This window comes from Hyaena hyaena, unplaced genomic scaffold (assembly GCF_003009895.1).
Source record: "Hyaena hyaena isolate Hyena2069 unplaced genomic scaffold, ASM300989v1 scaffold_1089, whole genome shotgun sequence".
In the NCBI taxonomy this organism is placed as follows: Eukaryota; Metazoa; Chordata; class Mammalia; order Carnivora; family Hyaenidae; genus Hyaena; species Hyaena hyaena.
This window is the reverse complement of record NW_024081721.1, coordinates 119,058-140,705: the sequence shown is the minus strand read 5'-3', so window position 1 is coordinate 140,705 and position 21,648 is coordinate 119,058. Positions and strand designations below refer to the sequence as shown.

General features: G+C 37.1%; 1 protein-coding gene across 1 annotated transcript in view; it reads left to right on the top strand.

Moving 5' to 3' along the window:
* Positions 1-21,648, top strand: part of PIK3C2G (phosphatidylinositol-4-phosphate 3-kinase catalytic subunit type 2 gamma) — a 323,071-nt gene that overhangs the window by 182,403 nt on the left and 119,020 nt on the right. The window contains exons 18-19 of the mRNA XM_039222254.1: positions 14,481-14,661; positions 17,652-17,759. Of these exons, the coding sequence (XP_039078185.1) occupies positions 14,481-14,661; positions 17,652-17,759 (289 nt within the window). The remainder of the gene's footprint in view (positions 1-14,480; positions 14,662-17,651; positions 17,760-21,648) is intronic.

Below are 21,648 nucleotides of genomic sequence, written 5' to 3'. Positions count from 1 at the left end.
GTGTTTGTAAAATGAGCCACACTGTAACCAAAAATACTTATGAAATCTAAAGAAAATTGCATCTATCTAGGAATAGCAAGAACAACTACTATTAAGCTGAGATTAATGGCAGACTTTCATTAGGTACTTTCCCAAATTATATCATTTAATCCTCACAGCAGCTGTTAGGTATTGTTGAGGCTCAGAGAAGTTAAGTCAGGGACCAAAAGTCACACAGCAATTAAATGGCTCAATCTTGTTACAAACTCAGATACTCCTTAGCCTATTTTCTGCCTACATTTCAAGGCCTTCAAACTGAAAGAACCACTTTATTGATTACCAATGGTATGACCAATCCAAGAGAGAGAAATGAGACCATAAATTAGGTGATCTGAATCAGAATTTGCCATGCAAAAATAATAGACTTTCTCTTGCTGGATTCTTTGTCTGTGTATACCTTTCCAGACTTCTTGAAAAGAAAACAAGAAATATTCATCAATAGCATACCTTCTTAGACCCTATTTTCCTTATTTGTCAAAATAAAAATCATTTAATGATTTTCTGTAATCAGAAAAATCATTAAAATAAATCAGTTATTTTGTTCTGTTGCTAATGGAAATAAAGAGGAAGAGAAAAAAGTTAAAGAATAAAAGTAAGAAAATAAAGAGTAAGCATTATTAGATTTGTCTAATGTAAAATACTAATACAGAGAAAAGTACTATTTTAGAGAAGAACTTCCTTCAAAGACAGAGCATGTAAATATTATTTGGTTCATAATTCAAATCAATAATTTTCAAATTCTGACTAGCAGTAAATGCCATTTTCTAAGAAATGTGAACAGTAAACTACTTTTTTAAAACTGTGTGTCAGAAAAAAATAAAGAGAGAAAGAAAAAAAATCGCTAACCAGTTAATTCCAAGGCAATTTCAGTTATCTGCTCTTTGAGCACCATCATCCAACCTCCACTTACGTTTTCAGAGACAAAGAAAGAGTCTCATTAAAGTAAGGCTCTTGAAACTTTTCTTAAAAGATAATTATGACGAGAGAGTCCCATAAAGGACTAAATGATTTGGTGGTTCAAAATGGAAGACTTGTTTCCAAAGAAGACCTAAAACAAAATAACAATTGGAACAATAGAATGTTATAGGCTATTCTAATTTTGATAGATATACCTTTAACTGGTCATTTCTTAAATAGGACTAAATTTTAGAGTATGGCTCTTTTTTTGAACCAATGTTATTAGTAGCAGAGTCTAAACAACATACAAACAAGCCTTTGCAAATACTTTGGAAATAAATAAATGCTCTGATTGCTTACCTAAATAGATCTACTCTCCCACACAGACACACTTCCTCACAAACAGACATCACTTTTTTCTTACACTTGTTATATCTTTTCCCTCTGAGATGCAAGAAATTCTAATTCTACATTGACATGTTTTATCTGATAGAAAAGAGTTTCTCTTCAAATGCCTAGCATTTAGCTAATTTGCCAGTGATAGACTTCTGTCGACCATCCCCTTCTAAATTCATTTAATTAAATAATTATTTTTGCTTGTAAAAATCCCTCCAATATTTTTCCTCATGATCTGAGTCCTCAGACGAGATCGGGAGCGTTTAGGGTGGTATGGCTGTAGACATGATCTGAGTCCTCAAATCGAGCTCTAGTGATTTCTTGGAATGTTTCAAAGTTTCCAAATAATTAATGTGTAGGTTAACAAATACATACTAAATATCTGCATGTATATGTATAGTATTAAATTTTTTGAACAGTAGAGAAAATAGTATGTAAAAATATAGTTCAATATTATTCTACAATTCCAGAATAATTAAGAAATTAGTTTGAGTTTGTATGCTAAAATTTTAATCAAGAAATAGAAGAACCCGATTTTAGGAAAACCAGGTGTATTTACTTAGTAGTCAGTTCATTTAGTCAACAAATTGACTGCTTGCTCATGCCACAATCAGAGGAAGCCCTTAAAGAATTTAAAGTCAAATAGGGATGAGATTAAAACAAAACAATTAAAGGACAATCTTAAAAAAAAAATAACATAATAAACCCAATGTTAAAAGAATAATGGCTGCAGGGAAGTACTTCACCCTTACAAAGGGGATGCTGCACAACTATGCAGGAAAGACTTTCAGGAAAAGGTGTTAATTAAATAGAACATTAAGGGATAAACAGGTGTTGGCATATTGAAATATAATTTCAGACACAGAGGATGGGATGATGAAAAAGCATTGTAGGCTGAGAAAGCAGAGAAGATTCCAGTTATTATAAGTAGTACTTTACGTTTGGAATGGAAGCACATGAACAGGACTTTAAGATGTAAAGAAACTAACTCATGAGTGCCCTTTAAGTACTTTATATTTTATCCTAAAGACTATATGGATTATAACTGCAAGAACAGGACTTCACTTGATTAACTAAAGGGGACTAATTTGAGGGAGAAAAACATTAAAATGCATATGGTAGAAAAATCAAGTACCAGAAGATTCCAGTAATACCTCAAGAAGTTAAGGCTTCAATTAAATTGTCAGTGGGAGCAGAGAGAAGAAATTAGATCTGAGAGCTATTTAGATGGTGAACGTGTTAAGACACAGTAACAAATTTGAGGTGGATTAAAGTAAGAGAAGAATCACGAATGACTGCTTCATTTTTAGTTAGGGTGGATGGAAAGCTGGTGATTCTATTCATGGATGTAATTCAGGTGAAAGAGAATGTATTGGGGGGAATGATAATGAAATTAGTCATGTTAAAGTTGAAATGCCTTAGGAAAATTTAAGAGTGATATCTGTTTTTTTATAGTTTTTATTTATTTTTGAGACAGAGAGAGACAGAACACGAGCGGGGGAGGGGCAGAGAGAGAGAGGGAGACACAGAATCTGAAACAGGCTCCAGGCTCTGAGCTGCCAGCACAGAACCCGATGCGGGGCTCAAACCCATGAACCACGAGATCATGACCTGAGCTGAAGTGGAACGCTTAACCGACTTAGCCACCCAGGCGCCCCTAAGAGTGATACTTTATAGACAGATGAACATGTAGGTCTGGATTGCAAAAAAAAAAAAAAAAAAAAAGTTCTAGGTTGGAAACTGCATTAGTCAGCTAGAGCTGCCATAACAGAATATCTTGGACTCGGTGGTCAAAACAAAAACAATTTATTTTCTCATGTTCTGAAGCCTGGAAGTTTAAAATCAAGGTGCCAGTAGGATTGCTTTCTGTTGAGACCTCTCTTCCTGGCGTGCAGGTAGCTGCCTTCTTGATGGGCCCTCACATGACCCTTTCCTCTCTGTGCATATGCTCACCTGGTCTCTTCTTATATGCACACCAATTCTATTGGATTAGGCTCCCACCCCTGGAACTTCATTTCATCTTAAATACCTCCTTGAAGGCCTTTGTTTAAATAGAGATACACAGATACACGGGGGGTTAGGGCTTTAACATGTGAATTTTGGGAAACACAATTCAGACCATAACAGAAACACAGACTTGAAGACAGGACAGACATTATTATCATCATTTTACAAATGGAAAGACTGAGGTTGGAGACTGCTAAGTCACTTGTGCAGTGATAGAGAGCATTGGAAATGGAATGTGCTTAATTCTGTTTTTACATGTATATGATATAGTGGACAGGATACTTATTCCTGCCAGGCAAGTTCAATCTGTACAAGAACAATGATAATATCATCACATAAATCAACAGAAAAATAGTCAGGGAAGTTGTGGGGGCTTTATAGAACACTACTAAGTCATTGTTGAATTTCCCAAAGGAATAGAATTAAACGGTATTAGCTGACTTCAGGGGACATGCTATTTCATGACAGTGAGCAAGAATGTCCCAGAAATTTTCTCAGGACATCAAACACAGCTCTAAATCTTATGGATAACATCCCAGGGAACCTTTAATATCCTCACAGAATAAATCACACTATTTGTGACTCAAGACTGAAGGGTGAAGCAGCTGCCCCAGCTGTGATTTGAAACTAAGGTTCCAGGGAAACTAGGTATTTCAAAGCTAGCTTTGCCTTACACCTATAAACCTGCCCCTCCGGCTGTGTTCAAACACATGATTTGTTCACTGCACAATATGATGATTATCCACTTTTGCGAGAGGGCTGTGCAAGAACAAAAAGCTGAGGGGTAGAGAGGATTTTTATTATTAGGCTACTATTCTTATGAAACATTCATATAGCAAAGGAATTGCCTTACTGTTAAAGGAAATTTTGTTAAGGAAACTTTATGAAAAAGATGCTTATACTGCCTTTAAAGTAACTGTATATGTATTCAGGGGGTAAAAAAAGAAAAAAAGCTGAGTTAGGAACTCAATTCAGTACCATATTTTCTAAGAGTAAGTAATGGAAAATGTAGACATCTATTGGACTAATTTAAAATTCCAGGAGCATAGATTTCAGCATTAATTATATGTCAAGCAGAATTTATTTTATTACAGCACATGTGCTGATGTTAGTGACTCCCCATTTCTCTTTTGCCACAACTTGAAATCATTTGGAACCACAGGCCCAATTAAGGTGGGTAGCTCAAGGCACATCTGTCGTGTGTGCACAGTTCATCTGGACTCTTAGATCCCCAAATGCAATCAGGATGTTACTTTCAATTTAACATCTTCTCCCTCTACGCTCCTAGCCCCACCCAGCACTAGTCTAAACCACAGGAGGCCAGATCCTTAGAAACTGTGGTGTTGGTCCCACTTTCTAAAATGAGGAAGGATGGAGAAGAGGCAAGTCGAGTGTATGATTTGGCATTGTCTACATGTAAAATAAGGCCCACATACTCTGTTCTTTTTGTAGGTTAGACAAAGGAAAGAAAAGTATTCCTGCTTACAAACAATTTACACAAAAATATATCTATGTTAACAAGCTTTTCTTTAAAAGTTCCAAAAAAAAGTTAAAAGTAGAAAGGAAAATATCATTGGAGTTTTGGTGGTTGGAGAGGGAATTTATAGGTGCAGGACAAATGAAGAACTTTGGGAAGAAAGAAGGCAATCTGGAGAACATGAGACTTCTGAGGGTTAGGAAACAGGAAGCCAGACAAAGAGATTAAAGAAAAGCACCGTAGGAAAGTGGCAAGAAATGATTTCTAGAGTGTGTATTAGTTTCAGGCGAAATCCTTAGCTGGTATCTGTGTCAGGATGTCAGGAGGTGGTATAGCACTGTGGTAAAGAACCAAGGCCTAGGAGTCAGATAAACTTGAATTTGAATCCCTGGTCCACTGATTGGATAACTGTGCAAGTTACTTGACCTCTATAAGCCATAATATCTTTGTCTGTGAGGTAGAAGGAGTCGTTACCTGCAACAAATATGAGGATTATCAAACACACCTATGTAGAATGCTTGAAAAAATGCCTGGCATAGAGTAAATGCCTGATAAATCATCAGGGATTAAAATTATAGAGCCCTGTAACTGGAAGGTACCTTGCTGAACCTCATCAATTCCAACTTTTATAGACTAGGAAAGTGAAGGGCCCATGTATTAAGTGTCTTGCCAGAGGTAATGTAAGCAGAAAATTGTCCTCCAAATCATGTTTTAATGGTTGTTAGGACACTATGTTAATCAGCTCAAGTTGCAATAAAAAAAAGTTACGTAGGCCATGTGCCTTAAATAACAGGAATTTATTTCATACAGTTCTGGAGGTTGGGAAGTCCTAGATCAGGGTGTTGGCCAATTCCATTTCCCCATGAGGAGCATCCTCCCAGCTTGTAGATGGACGCTGAAAGCCTTCTTGCTGTGTCTTCACGTGGCAGAGTTAAGAGACAGCTCCAATCTCTTATTCTTCTTTTCAGGGCATTCATCCCATTATGTGGGCCCCACTCTTATGACTTCATTTAAAACTAATCACCTTCCAGAGGTCCCACCTCCCAATATCATCACAGTGGGTGTTAGGGCTTCAATATATAAATTTAGGGGTGGGGGACAGAAACATTCGGTCATTCATCCGTAACAGACACAGAATATGGTACTACGGAACGAACCTGGAGCAGTGGTTTAGGAACTCTGGGTTTTAGTCATAGCCCCTTAGACAGGTCCCTTAATCTTTTGGTTTTCTCATCTAATAAATGTAAAGGGTGGGAAGATATTATCTCAAAATGCCATTGAGCCCCATGCTCAAGTAATCCTATTCTCCAAGTATATGAGTATAATTTACAGTGTGAGGTAACATGTTTGACCAGGGTAAGAAGGACAGGACTATTGGGGTTCCTGGGACAGCGGGATAAGAGGAGAGGGTGGGACTAGGTGAGTTTTCAGGAAAGAAAGAGCATCAGGAGCACAAAGGTTCCCGGGGATCAGGGAACAGAGAAAACCAGCATGTGAGGAAAGAGAGAGGCAATTCAGGAGGGTCTCAGAGACAGCTGTCTCTTCCAACATGTGTCCAGGGCTAAAATCCAATCTGTTTGTTTTTGTTTTCTTTTGTTTTAGAATCAATAAACATGTGGAGTATAATTGTGGGGGCTGAGAAGGATCACTTACAGTTATTAATGATCTTGGTGCTTAATTTAGAAGAGTGACTTGACTAAGATCACTTACACATGTATGTTGGAAAGGAGAAGGAAAGAGCTTCAGTTTTTAAGTCACATTATTCAGAATATTTAGTGTGTTCAGAATATTTAGTGTGTAAACATATGAATACTTGTGAGTGGATCAGCAAGACGTGTGGAAAGTGCTCTGATTCCTTATTTTAGATTCAGAAATTGTATTCAGGGGAAGTTATCTGCTCAGCATAGTTTGTTTTTTTTGCCTGCATAGCTTCCAGCTGATCTAAGAGGACATCAGTGCTATAGAACAGTAATCCTGATGGCAGGTGTTCACACAAACTGGGTACCATCTATGGCTAATGGGGGGGGGAAGCCATTTAAGTTTATAATTAAATGTGTGACTGATCATATCTCTGACAGATTTTATTTAAATATGATGATAAACTATCAATTATAATAGTAAGTGCATACCTCTATATCCATATTTATGCAGTATTAATAACCTGTTGTTGAAGAAACAAGTATCACTTCTTGAAAACAAGTCTGTGTATAGCAATAATCATCCACAAATATAGCCAAAATGGGCACTGCCTTTATAGAAGTGGCAAAAGAAGAAAGAGAAAGATAAATCTCAGCCAACCCTCTTAAGAGTTTTGAGGTAAAATCCCCTCAGTTCATATTCTGCATTTTGAGGCTTTTTTCTCTCATACAGTGCAATCTGTGCATTTCCTTAAGCTGAATTTCTTCTTATACTAACGTAGACTTTTAACAGTCTTACTGTTTTCTTTAAACTGGCTGAGCTTGGTAGTCTCCAATAAAAGGTTTTATTTTTTTTAAGTACTACCTTTGCTCTTTCACATTCCCCAGTTAAAACCGAAGTAGATTCCACAGTTTCCTGCTTAGTTTTAGATCAAAAACTCCCACTAGTTTTGTCCATTTTATTACTTCATTTCTTCTCCAGTTTGACACAAACCTCTTCCCTATTCTCCAGCGCTGGCCAAGTTTTAGTTTGGGAGACTTGCAGTGGGTAGACGATATGATCTGATATTCCAATCCTCTTCACTCTCCTTTCGGGTTCTTACTTCTCTTGACTTGGGAGTAGAGAAAAAAGAAAGAAAAGTGACCCTCACACTTGGACAGACAATTGCAATCCTCTGTCTGAGGGCTCTGATTTTCCATCATTGGCCTGTGTGGGTTCGCTGTGAAAATAGGCTGCCTCATGTGGTTGAGTTCTGTGGGCAACCTTGCAGGATATCTGGCCCATAAGGATATCTGGCCTTGGATCAACCCCTTTCTACATCTGGATCACATGTAATTACCTTCCATGTGTTTATTTGAACCTTGAAAGACTTGTACATACTGGCTTTGCCAAGCAGTTGAGGTGCAGAAGTGTGGGCTGTTCCTTTCCTATCCTTTCCCTCCATCCTGCCCTAGCATTTTCTTCCTATTCACATAAGCCCAGGGGAAATCAGTAAACCCTCTTTCAGAACAGAAACCAAACCTGGGAATGAGGCAGCACACCCTCCCATTCTGGCACACAGCTGAATAAATGGCTCTCTTTGGGCTTTCCTCTTTGGACTTTGCAGAGAGAAGTGGGCATAGTGGAACTAGTCTGTTCCTCACTAGGCTGATGACTCATGACTCTCAAACATGCTGATAGGGGTACTTTCTGATCCAAAGCCATTGGTCCCCTGCCTCTTCAGCCATTCTAGTCTTACAGCTATTAGCATTAGAGCAGAGCTCTTAGTTTTCCAGAGCAGCTACATGTACTGTCTCTCTCACTGCCCTAAGCCATCAGGCCCTTTGTCTAGTTCTGTGTTTTGTAAGTCCAAAAAAAAAAAAAAAATTCTTGCCATTCCTCTATTGCACTCATTAGTACAACATTTTTACTCAGAAAGAATCTCCTACTTGATACTCAAACACTTGGCCAGCCAAAGCAACAGATGGTACCAAGGCCTATTCGTACTTTTAAATGGGTCAAAAAGTATGTTAGTAGTAATAAAACAACACCATGTCAGCAGTGTAACAGAATATATATGTCCAAATGAACCAGATCAAATCATTTTTTAAATCCTTTAGGGGCTTTTTATGATCCATAAAAGAAAACCATTTTTAATTACTTTTATGTTTTTTTTAATTTGAAATAGAATACTCAAATTGATCATTCACCTAATTCATCAGACTTGGCTTCAGATGAGTTTTGTTCATTTTCAGTAATTAAATATGCCCCCAAATATCCTCAGGGCTAATGTTGTGGATGTTTCAAAAATAGGCTGCATATTCTAAAGGCAATCCAAACAAATAAATAAAAGCAAAAGCAAAGAAAATGGAAAGAAAGTATGAAAACTGGCATCTTCATTACTTTTTACTATAGCCACAAATAGTCCCCAAATTTCAGTGGCTTACAACAACACAGATTTTATTTCTCACTCCCGCAGTACATTGGCTGCAGACTTGCTATAGCGTTGCTTGGCTTGGCTCCACTGGACTCCACACAACAATGCTTAGCTCTGCTTTATATTGGCTTGTCACCCCAGGACTGGAGGGCTAGCCCCTAGCTGGGATACACTGTTTTCATGGCAGAAACAGACATGCAAGCTGCTGGACCAAACCATAATAGCATATTTAAAGCATCTGTATAGACATGGGCATACATTTCATTACTCACAACCTATTGGCCAAAGCGAATCACATGACCAACTCTGACAACAGGCAGAAAAGTAGACTCTGCCTATGGGAAGGCACTGGAAGTCACAGAACAAAGAGTGGAGATGTATAATTTCAGAGGAGAAAGCATAGAGTTGGAAGTAATAAATCTACCACATAGTGAGAACACAATAGAACATCACTAGTATGCACATACAACATTTCAAAGAGAACACCTTTCAGGAGGTAATAAATACTACATATATAAATTACATATGGGGGTACAATTAAGTCAGCTACATACTTCATGGGTCCCTCCCGTATATTTAAGTGTTCTAAAAATGTATACATTCTCTACATTATGGATTACTGTGCATTGTCTCTCTCTCTCTCTCTCTCTCTCTGTCTCAAAGTAAATAAATAAACATCTGAAAATAAGAATTGTTACAAAATGGTTTATTGACAGATATTGCAAAATAACTGTTGATTGGAAATCACATTTCTGTAGATTGGGCCAATATACTGCTCCTTAGATGCAAAACTCAATAAAAGTTTAGTGTTACATTTCTGAAAAAGCAAGCCAATATTCTAAGAATAAACTAGTCATAGGAAACTATTGTCTTTGTAAGGACCAGAAAATGTGTCAAGTTCCTCAGTCTGGGAAAATATTAAATAAATCTCTTAAACACTAAGAAGTAAAATAAAGTTGTAAAGACTTAAGAGATACATGTTTTTTATGTCTTTTTTAAAAAGAGATTACTATTTGTAATTTTGTATTTTTTAATGTTTATTTATTTTTGAGAAAGAGAGAGAGGGAGAGAGTACCCATGCAGGAGCTGGGGAGGGGCAGAGAGAGAGGGAGACAGAGGATCTGAAGCAGGCTCTGTGCTGACAGCAGAAACCCAGATGTGAGGCTCGAACTCACAAACTATGACCTGAGCTGAAGTCAGACCTTTAACCAACTGAGCCACACAGGTGCCCCCATGCTTTTTACTTCTTAATCACACTGTTGAAATCTTAAAATTAATAATTCATATCAAGCATTGAATATCAGCCTTTATATGTCCCAGAGTTTTAAAAACGCTTGAAGGTGTCACATTCTAAAATCCTCCTGTGCTCACTAAAAACTGGTCTACCGAGCCACACACCTTGCCTTGTAGCAACAAATACAGAAGGAAGTGGGAAGGGGAGGTCCTTCCTGCATTGTGTAGCTCAGCTCTCTTCTGTTTTAGGATGTTGTTTCCCTTTTCACACATAGGAGATACATATGCAGGTCAAAATTTAAGGTACCTGTGGGGCGCCTGTGTGGCTTAGTTGGTTAAGTGTCCGACTTTCGCTCAGGTCATGATCTCTCGGTTCGTGGGTTCTAGCCCCGTGTCGGGCTCTGTGCTGACTGCCAGCTCAGAGCCTGGAGCCTGTTTCAGAGTCTGTGTCTCCCTCTCTCTCTGACCCTCCCCTGCTCACGCTGTCTCTCTCTCTCTCCTAGAAATAATAATAATAATAAAAAAATTAAGGTACCTGTAATGTGGAATTCTGTGCTATTGAGGACCACAATTAGACCTATTGAAGGGAGTTAAGAGGCAAGGAGAGCAAGGATGGTGTTATGACTTTGTGCTGTCCTGCTGGTGGACTGAGATGTGAGATCCATTTCTCCTATAGCTCTAACGAGTCATTCGCCATGGGATCAGAAGCAGCTATGTGCGTGAAGAAATAGAGACAAACTCAATTTCCACGGAAAATCTCTCCGTCATGCTTACTGGGGTTTGTGAGTATCTTAGGTCTCTCTGAGTCTGCCATGATCCCCTTAATTTAGGCAAATACCTTCATGGTATCCTATAACAAGTGTACCGGTACCTGGGTTTCTGCCTCTTTCTTGCTTCTACCTTTCATTCTTAATACCGTTATAACCTTTAATCAGCTACATTTTATGCATTTATCCTCATTTTAATGTTGCCATTACTTAGTCTGTAAGAAATGTACAAAATAGTATCAAATTGAATTATTCCTGCATCTCACAGATACTATAGAATAAACAGGTCTCTGGCATTATTTTTACCTCACGGTTTATACACAGCCACACTGCATGCACCTTATGAGCTTGATCTTTCACCACCAAGTCTTGATATGTTTCAGTCCCTTGACCTTGACTTTAAAAATTAAACAAAAATATGGGGCTTCTGGATGGCTCATTTGGTTAAGTGTCCAATTCTTGGTTTTGGCTCAGGTCATGATCTCACGCCTTTGTGAGTCGAGCCCCACATCGGGCTCTATGCTGGCAGTGCAGAGCCTGCTTGGGATTCTCTCTCTCCCTCTCTATCTGCCCTTCCCCCACCCTTGCTGTCTCTCTCAAAACTAATAAATGAACTTAAAAACAATTTCGTAAATAATAAAGTAAATAAAAAATTAAAATTAAACAAAAATATATTTGGCATAAGCATACTGCCTCTCTTAGATGATGATGTCTTTGGAATAGGTTTCTGTAATGTTCAAGGGAGAGTAGCCAGCTGTCTGCTAGTCTTACAAACAGAGGCTATGGATAAAATGTACAGCATGAGGGGTTTACCACTTCCTATGGTAAAAGCCATTGATGTAGAATGGTGTGACCCTCTACCTCTAACTGTACAGTTCAGCTTTCTCTGCACTTGTTTAAAATGAAAGGACATATAAGTTTTTCTTGACCGTGCCTATGGACATAGGGATGGACTATTTTCCCTGCCATGGTCATCTCCTACACTCCGCCACCCCATGATTTCACTTCCGCAGTGTGTAAAGACAAACTCCTCATTTGTCAGGTCAAAAGCCATAGAGGTTGAACCAGGGGGATATGACCAGGAGAACATGCCTCAGCGGGAGTGTAGCGTTGCGATGAGGCGTATTCTACAAGGAAAATAACCACAGTGGAACACACTGAACTTTCTTTGCTTTTGAATCTTTTTTAGAACACAGTCGTATTCTCTCTGCAAACCTCCCTTGCTCTGTTCTTTTTAAAAATTTATTTATTTAAATTCAAGTTAGTTCGCGTACAGTGTAGTATTGGTTTCAGAAATAGAACCCAGTGATTTCCCTGGTCTGTTTTATTTTGAGCTCGTAATAAAAAAATCAAATACATATCTAACAGAAAAAAAATTAAGAGTATTATGAATACAAGTTATATCATTCTGACAGTTCCCATGATTGCTCCCACCTCTAAATACATCTTTTTAAAAATTTATTTTAGTAGGGACCTGGGTGGGCTAGTTGGTTTAGCATCTGAGTCTTGATTTTGGCTCAGATCATGATATGGCTTCATGGGATTGGGCCCTGTATGAGGTTCTGTGCTGACAGCACGGGGCCTGCTTGAGATTCTCTCTCTCTCTCTCTCTCTCTCTCTCTCTCTCTCTCCCCCCTTGGCCCCTCCCCTGCTCACACACACACACTCTCTCTCACTTTCAAAATAAATAAACTTAAAAAATCAGTTTAGTAAAAAGCTACCTTCATCTGTACAAAATAACTTTTCCTTTTATCATGTATATAGCAGTAAGGAAATTATAGTTATATTTATATACCAGACCAGGTTACAGATATTTTAAAACTAGTGGTTCAATATTCAAAGTATATGAAGTGCTGGCAAGCATTGATCGAGATACAGAAACATTCTGTCAACTGCCTATCTCACTGAAAGCCAAGTACACTATAGCATGATACATTACCAAAGTCCTCAAAATACTGAATCTGAGACATATATAATTTACATAAAGCGTCTTGAAGTTTTACATGTGGATGCTTGCATTTGCAGCTTTCCAATTCACACTCACATAAAACTCATTTTCTTAGAGCTTCCAAATAATGACAGGTTTCATTTATTATATCTGATGTTTTAAAATTTCACCATAGGGGCAAGTATAGGAAAACAATTCATTGTCTACTATTTTTCTTACATTGAAAATAAGCAGATAGCAATGGATTACATTTTTTCATCAATGTATCTTTAGCCCCTTGAGGTTTCTTTTTAATACTTTCCAGAAGTAAATAAGAAGTATTCCACTTAAAAGAGGTGCTAGACAATAAGTTGGCTTTATAACAATGACAAGAGAACAAGCCCTTACCTTAAAAAAAAGAAGAAAGTAGACTCACTTAATTTTTTTAACTTAAGTATGTAGAAACAGAGAACATAGAAGAAATGAAAATAATGTATTAGAGTCTCTATAGCATAATACATATTGGGCAGAGATGCAGAATGAAATTCATCTATATATTTTTCAACTGCTCTGCATTTAATCTTTTTTGTTTTAGTATTCCATTCTCACAATAACTTTCTTCTAGTTTCTTTAATGTTAATTTTTCACAGAAGGAGAAGACTAGAGACCAGTTAAGATTAAAAGAATCAATCAAAGAGAGGTTATCATTCAAGGGAATTAGTTTTTTTATTCTATCAGTGGTTTAGGGCATAATAGAAAATGAAGTTTAAGCATATTAAAATAAGTTTCAAGGCAATAGAAATTGTCACATGGCAGACAGAGTAATAAAATATTTGTTACTACTCCATTATCTAGCAAAGTATTCTCACTCTTTTATGTTCTATGTCTTCCCTGTTCATGACATGAACAGACAGCCAGGCAGTGGCAGAAGTTGGCTGGGGGAGACTGTGAAATACAGATGAACTAATGTTGGCTGACTAGTAGGTGCATTGTGCTAAGCCCTTTTGAATGCATTGGCTCATTCTGTGTTCTCTACAGCTGTACAGAATCAGAGTTATTACTTTATTTTATGGATAAAGAAAGAAAATCTCAACCTAGTTAAGTAACCTAAATTACTTAGAAGTTGTATAGGACTGAGATTTGAACTGAGAAATGCCTGAAAAACAAACAAACAAACATGCTCTTGCCTTTACAATATCTTCTTCCAGGTATTCAAGGGGAGGTACTAGAAGAAAGAGAAAAACATAGGTATGTGAAGGTGTGGGGGACATTGTCTTTTGAAGAAAAGTAGAAAAACATAGGTTTTATGGTTGAGTTCCAATATAGTAAAGTGCTAATGAATACTAATTTTAAAATTCTTTGCTCTTATTTTAATAAGAACTCAAAATATGTTCTTAAGTATTTGTTATAGAATTAAAAAGCCTGAAGGAAGAAAAAAGTGCATTGTGAACAGAAATTAATAAAAAGCAGGTCTCTTATTGATTCTTCACTCTAGGAATCTCATTAACTATCAGATGGAATTTGATGACTGCCAACGAATAAACAACACTTCCCCCATTCAAGGCTGTTAAACTGCCCAAGCCTCCAAATACAGATTAGTCTGAAATGCACTGATTGTTCTTGCTGGACGTGGTTAAAAAATCAGCTATAGATACAAGAACTCTTTTTCTCTCTTTCCTTCAGGCTGCTAAAGGATGCACAGAATGAAACTTATTTTAAAAGCTGGTATCAGAAGCTATTGGCGGCTCTCCAGTTCTGTTCAGGAAAAGCCTTGAGTGATGAGTTTTCCAAAGAGAAAAAACTTCTTAAAATTCTAGGAGACATTGGGGAAAAAGTCAAGTCTGCCAGTGACCCTCAAAGACAGGTTTGTTGAGAAATTAATCTTCATGTAGTGTTTTCTTTAATCTTTTGTTCAATTAAGTTTTAATTTCATAGCTTAGAAAGTAAATTTCTTGTCTATACTTAGGTCTAAGACACCCAAATCAATTACTTTAATCAAGACTTTTTTTTTTCAATTTACAATCTAAAGTTAATGATAATGTCTACCATGAGGGCATGGTATTTTGATCTAAGTAGCCATGCAGCATACAGAAAGTACCTGACAAGAAGAAACCCACTTAAAGGCAGTTTGACTAAAAACTGATGAAGTAATTTCCTCAAAATGGCAGCACAACACAGGCCAGCAGAAGTACATATGAAAACTTTATAGGGCACCCTTGCCCAAGGTACAAAATCGAGATCTAGATTTTTCTAACACTGCACTAATCAAAATCATATTTTAATGAATTATTTGTACAACAAATAAAATTAATTAAATGAAACAGGGGCACCTGGGTGGCTCAGTCGGTTAAGCATCCAACTTGATTTCAGCTCAGATCATGATCTCATGGTTCATAAAATTGAGCCCCATGTAGGGCTCCGTGCTAGAAGCACAGAGCCTGCTTCAGATTCTCTCTCTCCTTCTCTCTTTCTGCCCCTCTCTTGTTTGCACGTGCTCTCTCTCTCTCTCTCTCTCACTCTTACTCTCAGTTGGTCTCTCTGTGTCTCTGCCTGTCTAAAATAAATAAATAAATAAATAAATTTAATTAAATGAAACAAATCAATAGCGGTGTGAATAGTAACATTTTTATACAGGATACATGAATAATGTCAAAATATTGTGCCTTTTTCATCACTGATTATATTAATGGACCTGGCTATTCTTTTTCTTGATCTGATTGAAGAATATTTGTTCTTTTAATTATCTGCATCACTAGTTTCCTCCACTGATAGAGATCATTAAGTAGGTTCTCTGTGTTCAACATTCTAGATGCAAGAAGAGAGTGGACATCCATTCTTTGCATTAATAACATCATTCAATCACAATTAAGTACTTACGACAGAATGAGAGTTAAGGATAGAAAGATTGCTAAAGCATGAATTTTGTCCTTAAGGGAACACATAGTTTCTCTAGATCCACTGTGTAAAATAAAAAAGTCATTTCAACAAAATAATATGAAACTGTTAATAGGTAAAGTGCCCCAGAATTTTTTTACAGCCCAGTATTTTTCTTGCTGGAAGTCACTCATTTGATTGAAACACCAGAAGCTATGGTGCTTCACCTATATAGGAGAAAATGGAAAATAAAAATCATAAGCACAGAATTTATTCTTAAATGGAAAATATATAAACTCTGGATTGACAGAAAAACCTTAAGATATGTAACATGATGAGCAATGCAAAAAAACAAAACAAAACAAAACTAGAATTTTTCCATACTAGTGTAGACTCATTAATTATTTTCTGGTGATAGCAAAAAGTTGAAAGCAAGCTAAATAAACTGGTTTACAATTTATAAAACCTGTGTATGGGCTGAGTCTTTATTTCTTATTTTAAAATTCCTCACATACTTGAGATGCATACTACAGTTAAATACGTCTGATACCTTTTTGACCATTTGCATTAAGTTCCAAAGTGACAGTAACATTCTCTCAAATAAATTTATTTCTCTCACCTTGACTGGCTGTGTTTGTGGTAACACTTCTTCACATGAAAATAAGAAAATAAAAAGATGGAAGAAGCATTTACAAGTTTGCACAATTCAACTTACTGTTACCTTTTTTTTTCTACTTCTTTTTAAAAGGTACTAATTAGTATTGTATGGAAGTGTTGAATCACTGTACTGTACACCTGAAATTAATATTACACTGTATATTAACTTACTGGAATTTAAGTTTTTTAAAAAGGGGTTTTTAGTTTATTTTTATTTATTTTGAGAGAGAGAGAGCTAGAGAGCAAGTGGGGAAGGGGCAGAGAGAAAGGGAAAGAGAGAATCCCAAGCATGCTCCATGCTATCAGCACAGAACCCTGTGTGGGGCTCAATCTTATAAACTGTGAGACTATATGTGAACAGAAATTAAGAGTCTGATGCTTAACCAACTGAGGTACTCAAATGACCCTTGAATTATTTTTTAAGTTATTCCTGTTTTTCCCCTCTTTTTGTTAAGAGATACACAATTTTAAAGGTGTTGTTTGTGATTTCAGACCTTCCACAGGTACAGAAGACTATGGAAGGGACTGAGTCAAGTATCAGAAATATTCTCATTGGCATTTAGTAAACTATTTGTTCAAATATATTACTATTTCTGACAATTATCAGTTGTCAGCCATATCATTTTTTGCCATTATTGCTCTTTATATATGTGAATTTGTTTCCTAAAATGTACTATTACTGAGGCACCTGGGTGGCTCAGTCAGTTGAGTGTCTGACTCTTGATTTCAGCTCAGGTCATGATCCCTGGGTCATGGGATCGAGCCCCATGTTTTGTCAGGTTCCTTGCTATGTGTAAAGTCTGCTTGACATTCTCTCTTTCTCTCTCTCTCTCTGTCTGCCCCTTTCCCCGACACTCTCTCTCTAAAAACTAAAAACCAAAAACTAAATAAATAAAATGTACTGTTACTATTAAGTACAAATCTTGAGAGTTACAAACAAAGATTCAGGAAATTATCAGAAATGGATCATGTTAATTATTATTTAATGCAAATATTGTAAGTTGGTGAGCCACAGGTCAAATCCATCCCATTATGTGATTTGTTTGAACACAATAGTTCTCTGTTTTGGTTTTGTTTGTAATTGAATTTAAAATCCTGTAGAAAGGGCGTGAGCTCTAGTTCCCCATTTTCCCCAACATCCCCTATTGTCTTTACCCACTACCTCCTTGTATGTGGCTACATCACTGATTTGACCCCAAAGCATCCAAGTGTGCAGTCCCAGAATTAAAGAGTCTATTTAATCGATAGAGGAAAAATTTAACTTGAAAGAAAAGTCAAGTTCTTTACAGTTTCTAAAATATTTTTTCTAATGATTTTTCACAGGAGGTACTGAAGAAAGAGATTTTCAGACTAGAAGAATTCTTTCAGTGCATAAATACCTGTCACCTTCCTCTGAACCCTGCCCTGTGTATAAGGGGTATTGATCATGGTGTAAGTCAGTTTATTCGGTAGATAAGCTGAGTGGTTTTGTTTTGCATTATTTAATTCACTGTATGCTTCTTTGAATGGCAAAAACAATTTGTAAATTGTCATTGCAAGTGTCTTAAGAAAAAAGTAATTGAATCCCATCCATGCTATGTGCAGCAGTTGATGCACTGTGTAAGGTTGAGAATACTTTGGCCCCATCACAAGATATGTTGGTTTAGAAATAAACTATCAGTTTAGTAAAAATAAATAAATAAAGATACTTCTCAGTAAATTGATTTCTTAATCCATTCAAAATGATTGATTTGGTGACCTTATACAGAACGGTTTAATTTCATGCTTATTTAGATCATGTGCATACCCATGCGTAGGACACTAAGGATATTACTAGCTACAACATCTCAGTTTTTATTTAATTTAAAATTCACTGAAACTCATGTGTCAGTGTGCCATATAATATATTTTGTGATTTTACTTATGCCTGGAGTGTCCTTCCTGGCATCAGACACAAATTCTTTTTCTTCTTAAGCCTCTGCCAGTCACACTTCTCTAACTTAGAAGCATTCCTTCTTCTTTTTTCTCCATGAACTTTATTCGCCTCCTCCTCAAAAGTCCAAGAGTAGAAAACACTACTAGAGAAAGGATTGGTAAATAAGACTTAGAAGAAGAGAGGTTAAACTATCAGGCATGCACAATAAACGTTACTTGACTAAAGTCATATGACAATCAAGGAAACAAATCCAATACTTGGAAGAAAAATTAGGCCATTATTAGTATGAATATAAAAAGTTCTGCTAAAAAGTTAGTACTATTGTCTTTACAACTTTGTTGCTTCACAGACACCTTAGAAACGTCCCTAATATGCTGCACAAGCATATTTTGAAAAATAACAAAATAAGGCATCAAATTTCATAAACTGAGATAGGTCCATCTGGGCTAAATTCCAAATCATTGCTAATTTTTAAAACTTGTGTAACTTTTTAGTCATTAGCAATATCCACTGATTAATGCTGAAAATAAAGAGAAATGCAGCATTGCAAAGATGAACTATCTGAAAGTAGAAAGAACAATATGGATCATTGAGTCCAGATGTTGGTTTCTTTTTGTTTCTGCTTTCTTGGTTGGTTGTTTAAGGAGTAAAATTATTTTTTCAGTTACAATTCCATATAACTCTTGGTTTTTTGAATGTCTTGGAGATGTGGGATGTTGGCTCTAACAGTGGCCCATGGGAGATGATCAGGCTGAGGGTTACCAGCTCAGGAGTCACCACCATACCTAGCAGCTGGGACCACACTCCTTTCCTTTACATACCTGCAGACAGTGATACTTTTCCTGAGTCAGGAAAGTGCACCAAGTAGCTGCCTCTTTGCTCCATTTTTTCTGGTCAGCTGTGCCTACCACAAGGCTGGGCACCTGTGCTCAGAGCAATAAACAGAGTGGATGTGACCAAATGACACTCTCTCCTGGGGAACATTTTAGTCTATTCTGTAGTCCTGCCAAACAAAGAGGCCTGAAGGAACATACATTGCATCTGAAGGTGTGGTGAATGTGGCAAGGTTTCAATTAGAGCCTGTATCAAAGGATCCATAATGGAAAGAGCCTCTAAGAATGTAATAAGTATGATAGGACCTTTAGAGAGACCTCTCAGACAATGGTTCACTTGAGAATCTACTAAGGAGGGAACCTTTATGAATGCATGCGAAGACCTGTCATCGCTCCTCCCATCTCATTCAAGATCAGAGATTCCGTAATTAAGAAAAACCTTATAAATGTATAAATGTGCTTACTGTATGAAAACCTTCACTCAGAGTTCCCTACTCCTTGACTCCCTACTCAGTGGGGAGAAGACATAAATTTTACGAATGTAGGAGGCTTTCATTCAGAGTAAAATCCTTTTCCAACACCAAGTACTTCATACAAGTGGGAAACATTACAGCTGAAGTTAGTGTGGGAAAGCTCACTCAAGAAACCATCTTGACCACCAGAGAATCCATACTGGGAAGAATCTCTGTGAGTATAATGATCATAGGGAGGCTTTCAGTCAGAGTAAATGTCTTATTTGACATCAGAGCCTCTACCCTGGGGAATAAGCACAGAAAAACAGGCAGTATGGAAAAGGCTCCAGTTAGAACTCTCAACTTGTTGGCTATGAGCAAATTCATACCAGAGAAAAACATTAGGAATACAGCATGGCAAAACATTCAGAGTAAATGTCTTATTTTTTTAATGTCTATTTACTTTTGAGAGAGACAGAGAGACAGACAGTGAGTGGGGAAGGAGCAGAGAGAGAGGGAAACACAGAATCCAAAGGAGGCTTCAGGCTCTGAACTGTCATCACAGAGCCCTACAGGGATCTTGAACTCATGAACTGTGAGATCATGACCTGAGCCGAAGTCAGATGCTTAACTGACTGAGCCACCAAGGAGCCCCATAAATGTCTTATTTTATGTCACTTGACTTCACACAAACAGAAACCCCTGTAAATATGGAAAGTATGCAACCAAGACTCACATCTTGTTGTGTAACAGAGAATTCACACTGGTGAAAAATCCTATAAATGTACTAAGTATGGAAAAGCCATTGGTTACAGCACCAATTTTATGATGTCAGAGAGTCCATCTGGGGAGAAACGCTATAAATGCAATCACTGTGGGAAAGCCATTAGGGACAGTTCACAACTTATCAAGCATCAGAGAGTTCACACTGGAGAGAAGTCCTATGAATGTAGTGAGTACGGGAAAGCCTACAGTCAGCATTCTATTTTAATCACCATCAGTGAACTACATTGGGGACAAACACTTGGGCCTAGCTCAGTCCATTCTTTGAAGCGTGGCTGTCCAAGATGGAAGGCAAAGGTCTCAGCTTTGAGTTAAGCCTTCTTTCAAAGAACTTTTACCCTTGTCTTTCCTTGGAAGCACTGATGACAGTGGACCATTTTCTCTTTTCCTTTGGGTCACTAGGGAATGGACCATTTGGGAGAGTAGTTATAACTTAATGCAATCCCTTCTCCACTCCTGGGAAAGTGAGGACCACACACTTCGTTTACTAATAAGTTTTTTTTCCTTTTTAAAAAAAACTGTTTTAAATCTATGTTATTAGTGTGTGCTTCTCAAGAACAGAGGTCATATCCATTATCTATTTTAGCTTTTCTTATTTTCTTTTCTCTATTCCAGTTCTTTTATCTCCTCATTTGCATAAAATTATTTTCCAAGACTCTAATTCATTCCTTCCTGTCGCTTGGTTGTGGCTCTCACAATCCACTTTTTTTAAAAAAATACTTTCCCTACACAGAAAGCCTTAAAACAAAATAAAACAAAACAAAAAAACCTGTTTGCTAATCTCTGCCTTTCACAATCTTCAAATCCAGCTTATCTCTGAAAGATTTCTCTTCTTTAAGTGCTTCAACTGTGATCCATGGCTTTGTAAGTTATTTTCAGCTTAATGCATATATGTATATGTTCATAGCAACTTTCTGCAGGCTCTTGGAGAGGAGATATGGTGTCTCTTTCTATTATCATATCGATAAGAGTTTGTGCATACTAGCTGTCAAATATCAAATATTTTTGTCATGACTCAAAATATATTCTGCAAGTGAAAACCAAAATATTCAGCAATTAAAGCAAAATAGCTCTGAGTGATGTAATTCGGAAAAAAGATTAAGCCTTGCCTTCAGCCTCCATTTACCCCTTTTCTCTTCTCTGGACTTGGATGCCTCAAGAGATTCTCAGGAGCTGGATGAGCACAGTCTGAAAACCACTCATCTGGATCATTTTTGGCCAAATACAGGATTTCCTAATTCAGTACCATGACAGAAGGTCATGTATTCCTTGACTGACTCGTTCTCAAAGCAAGAATTCATTACTTCATAAGGAGCCTCACCTATTTACTAGAAACC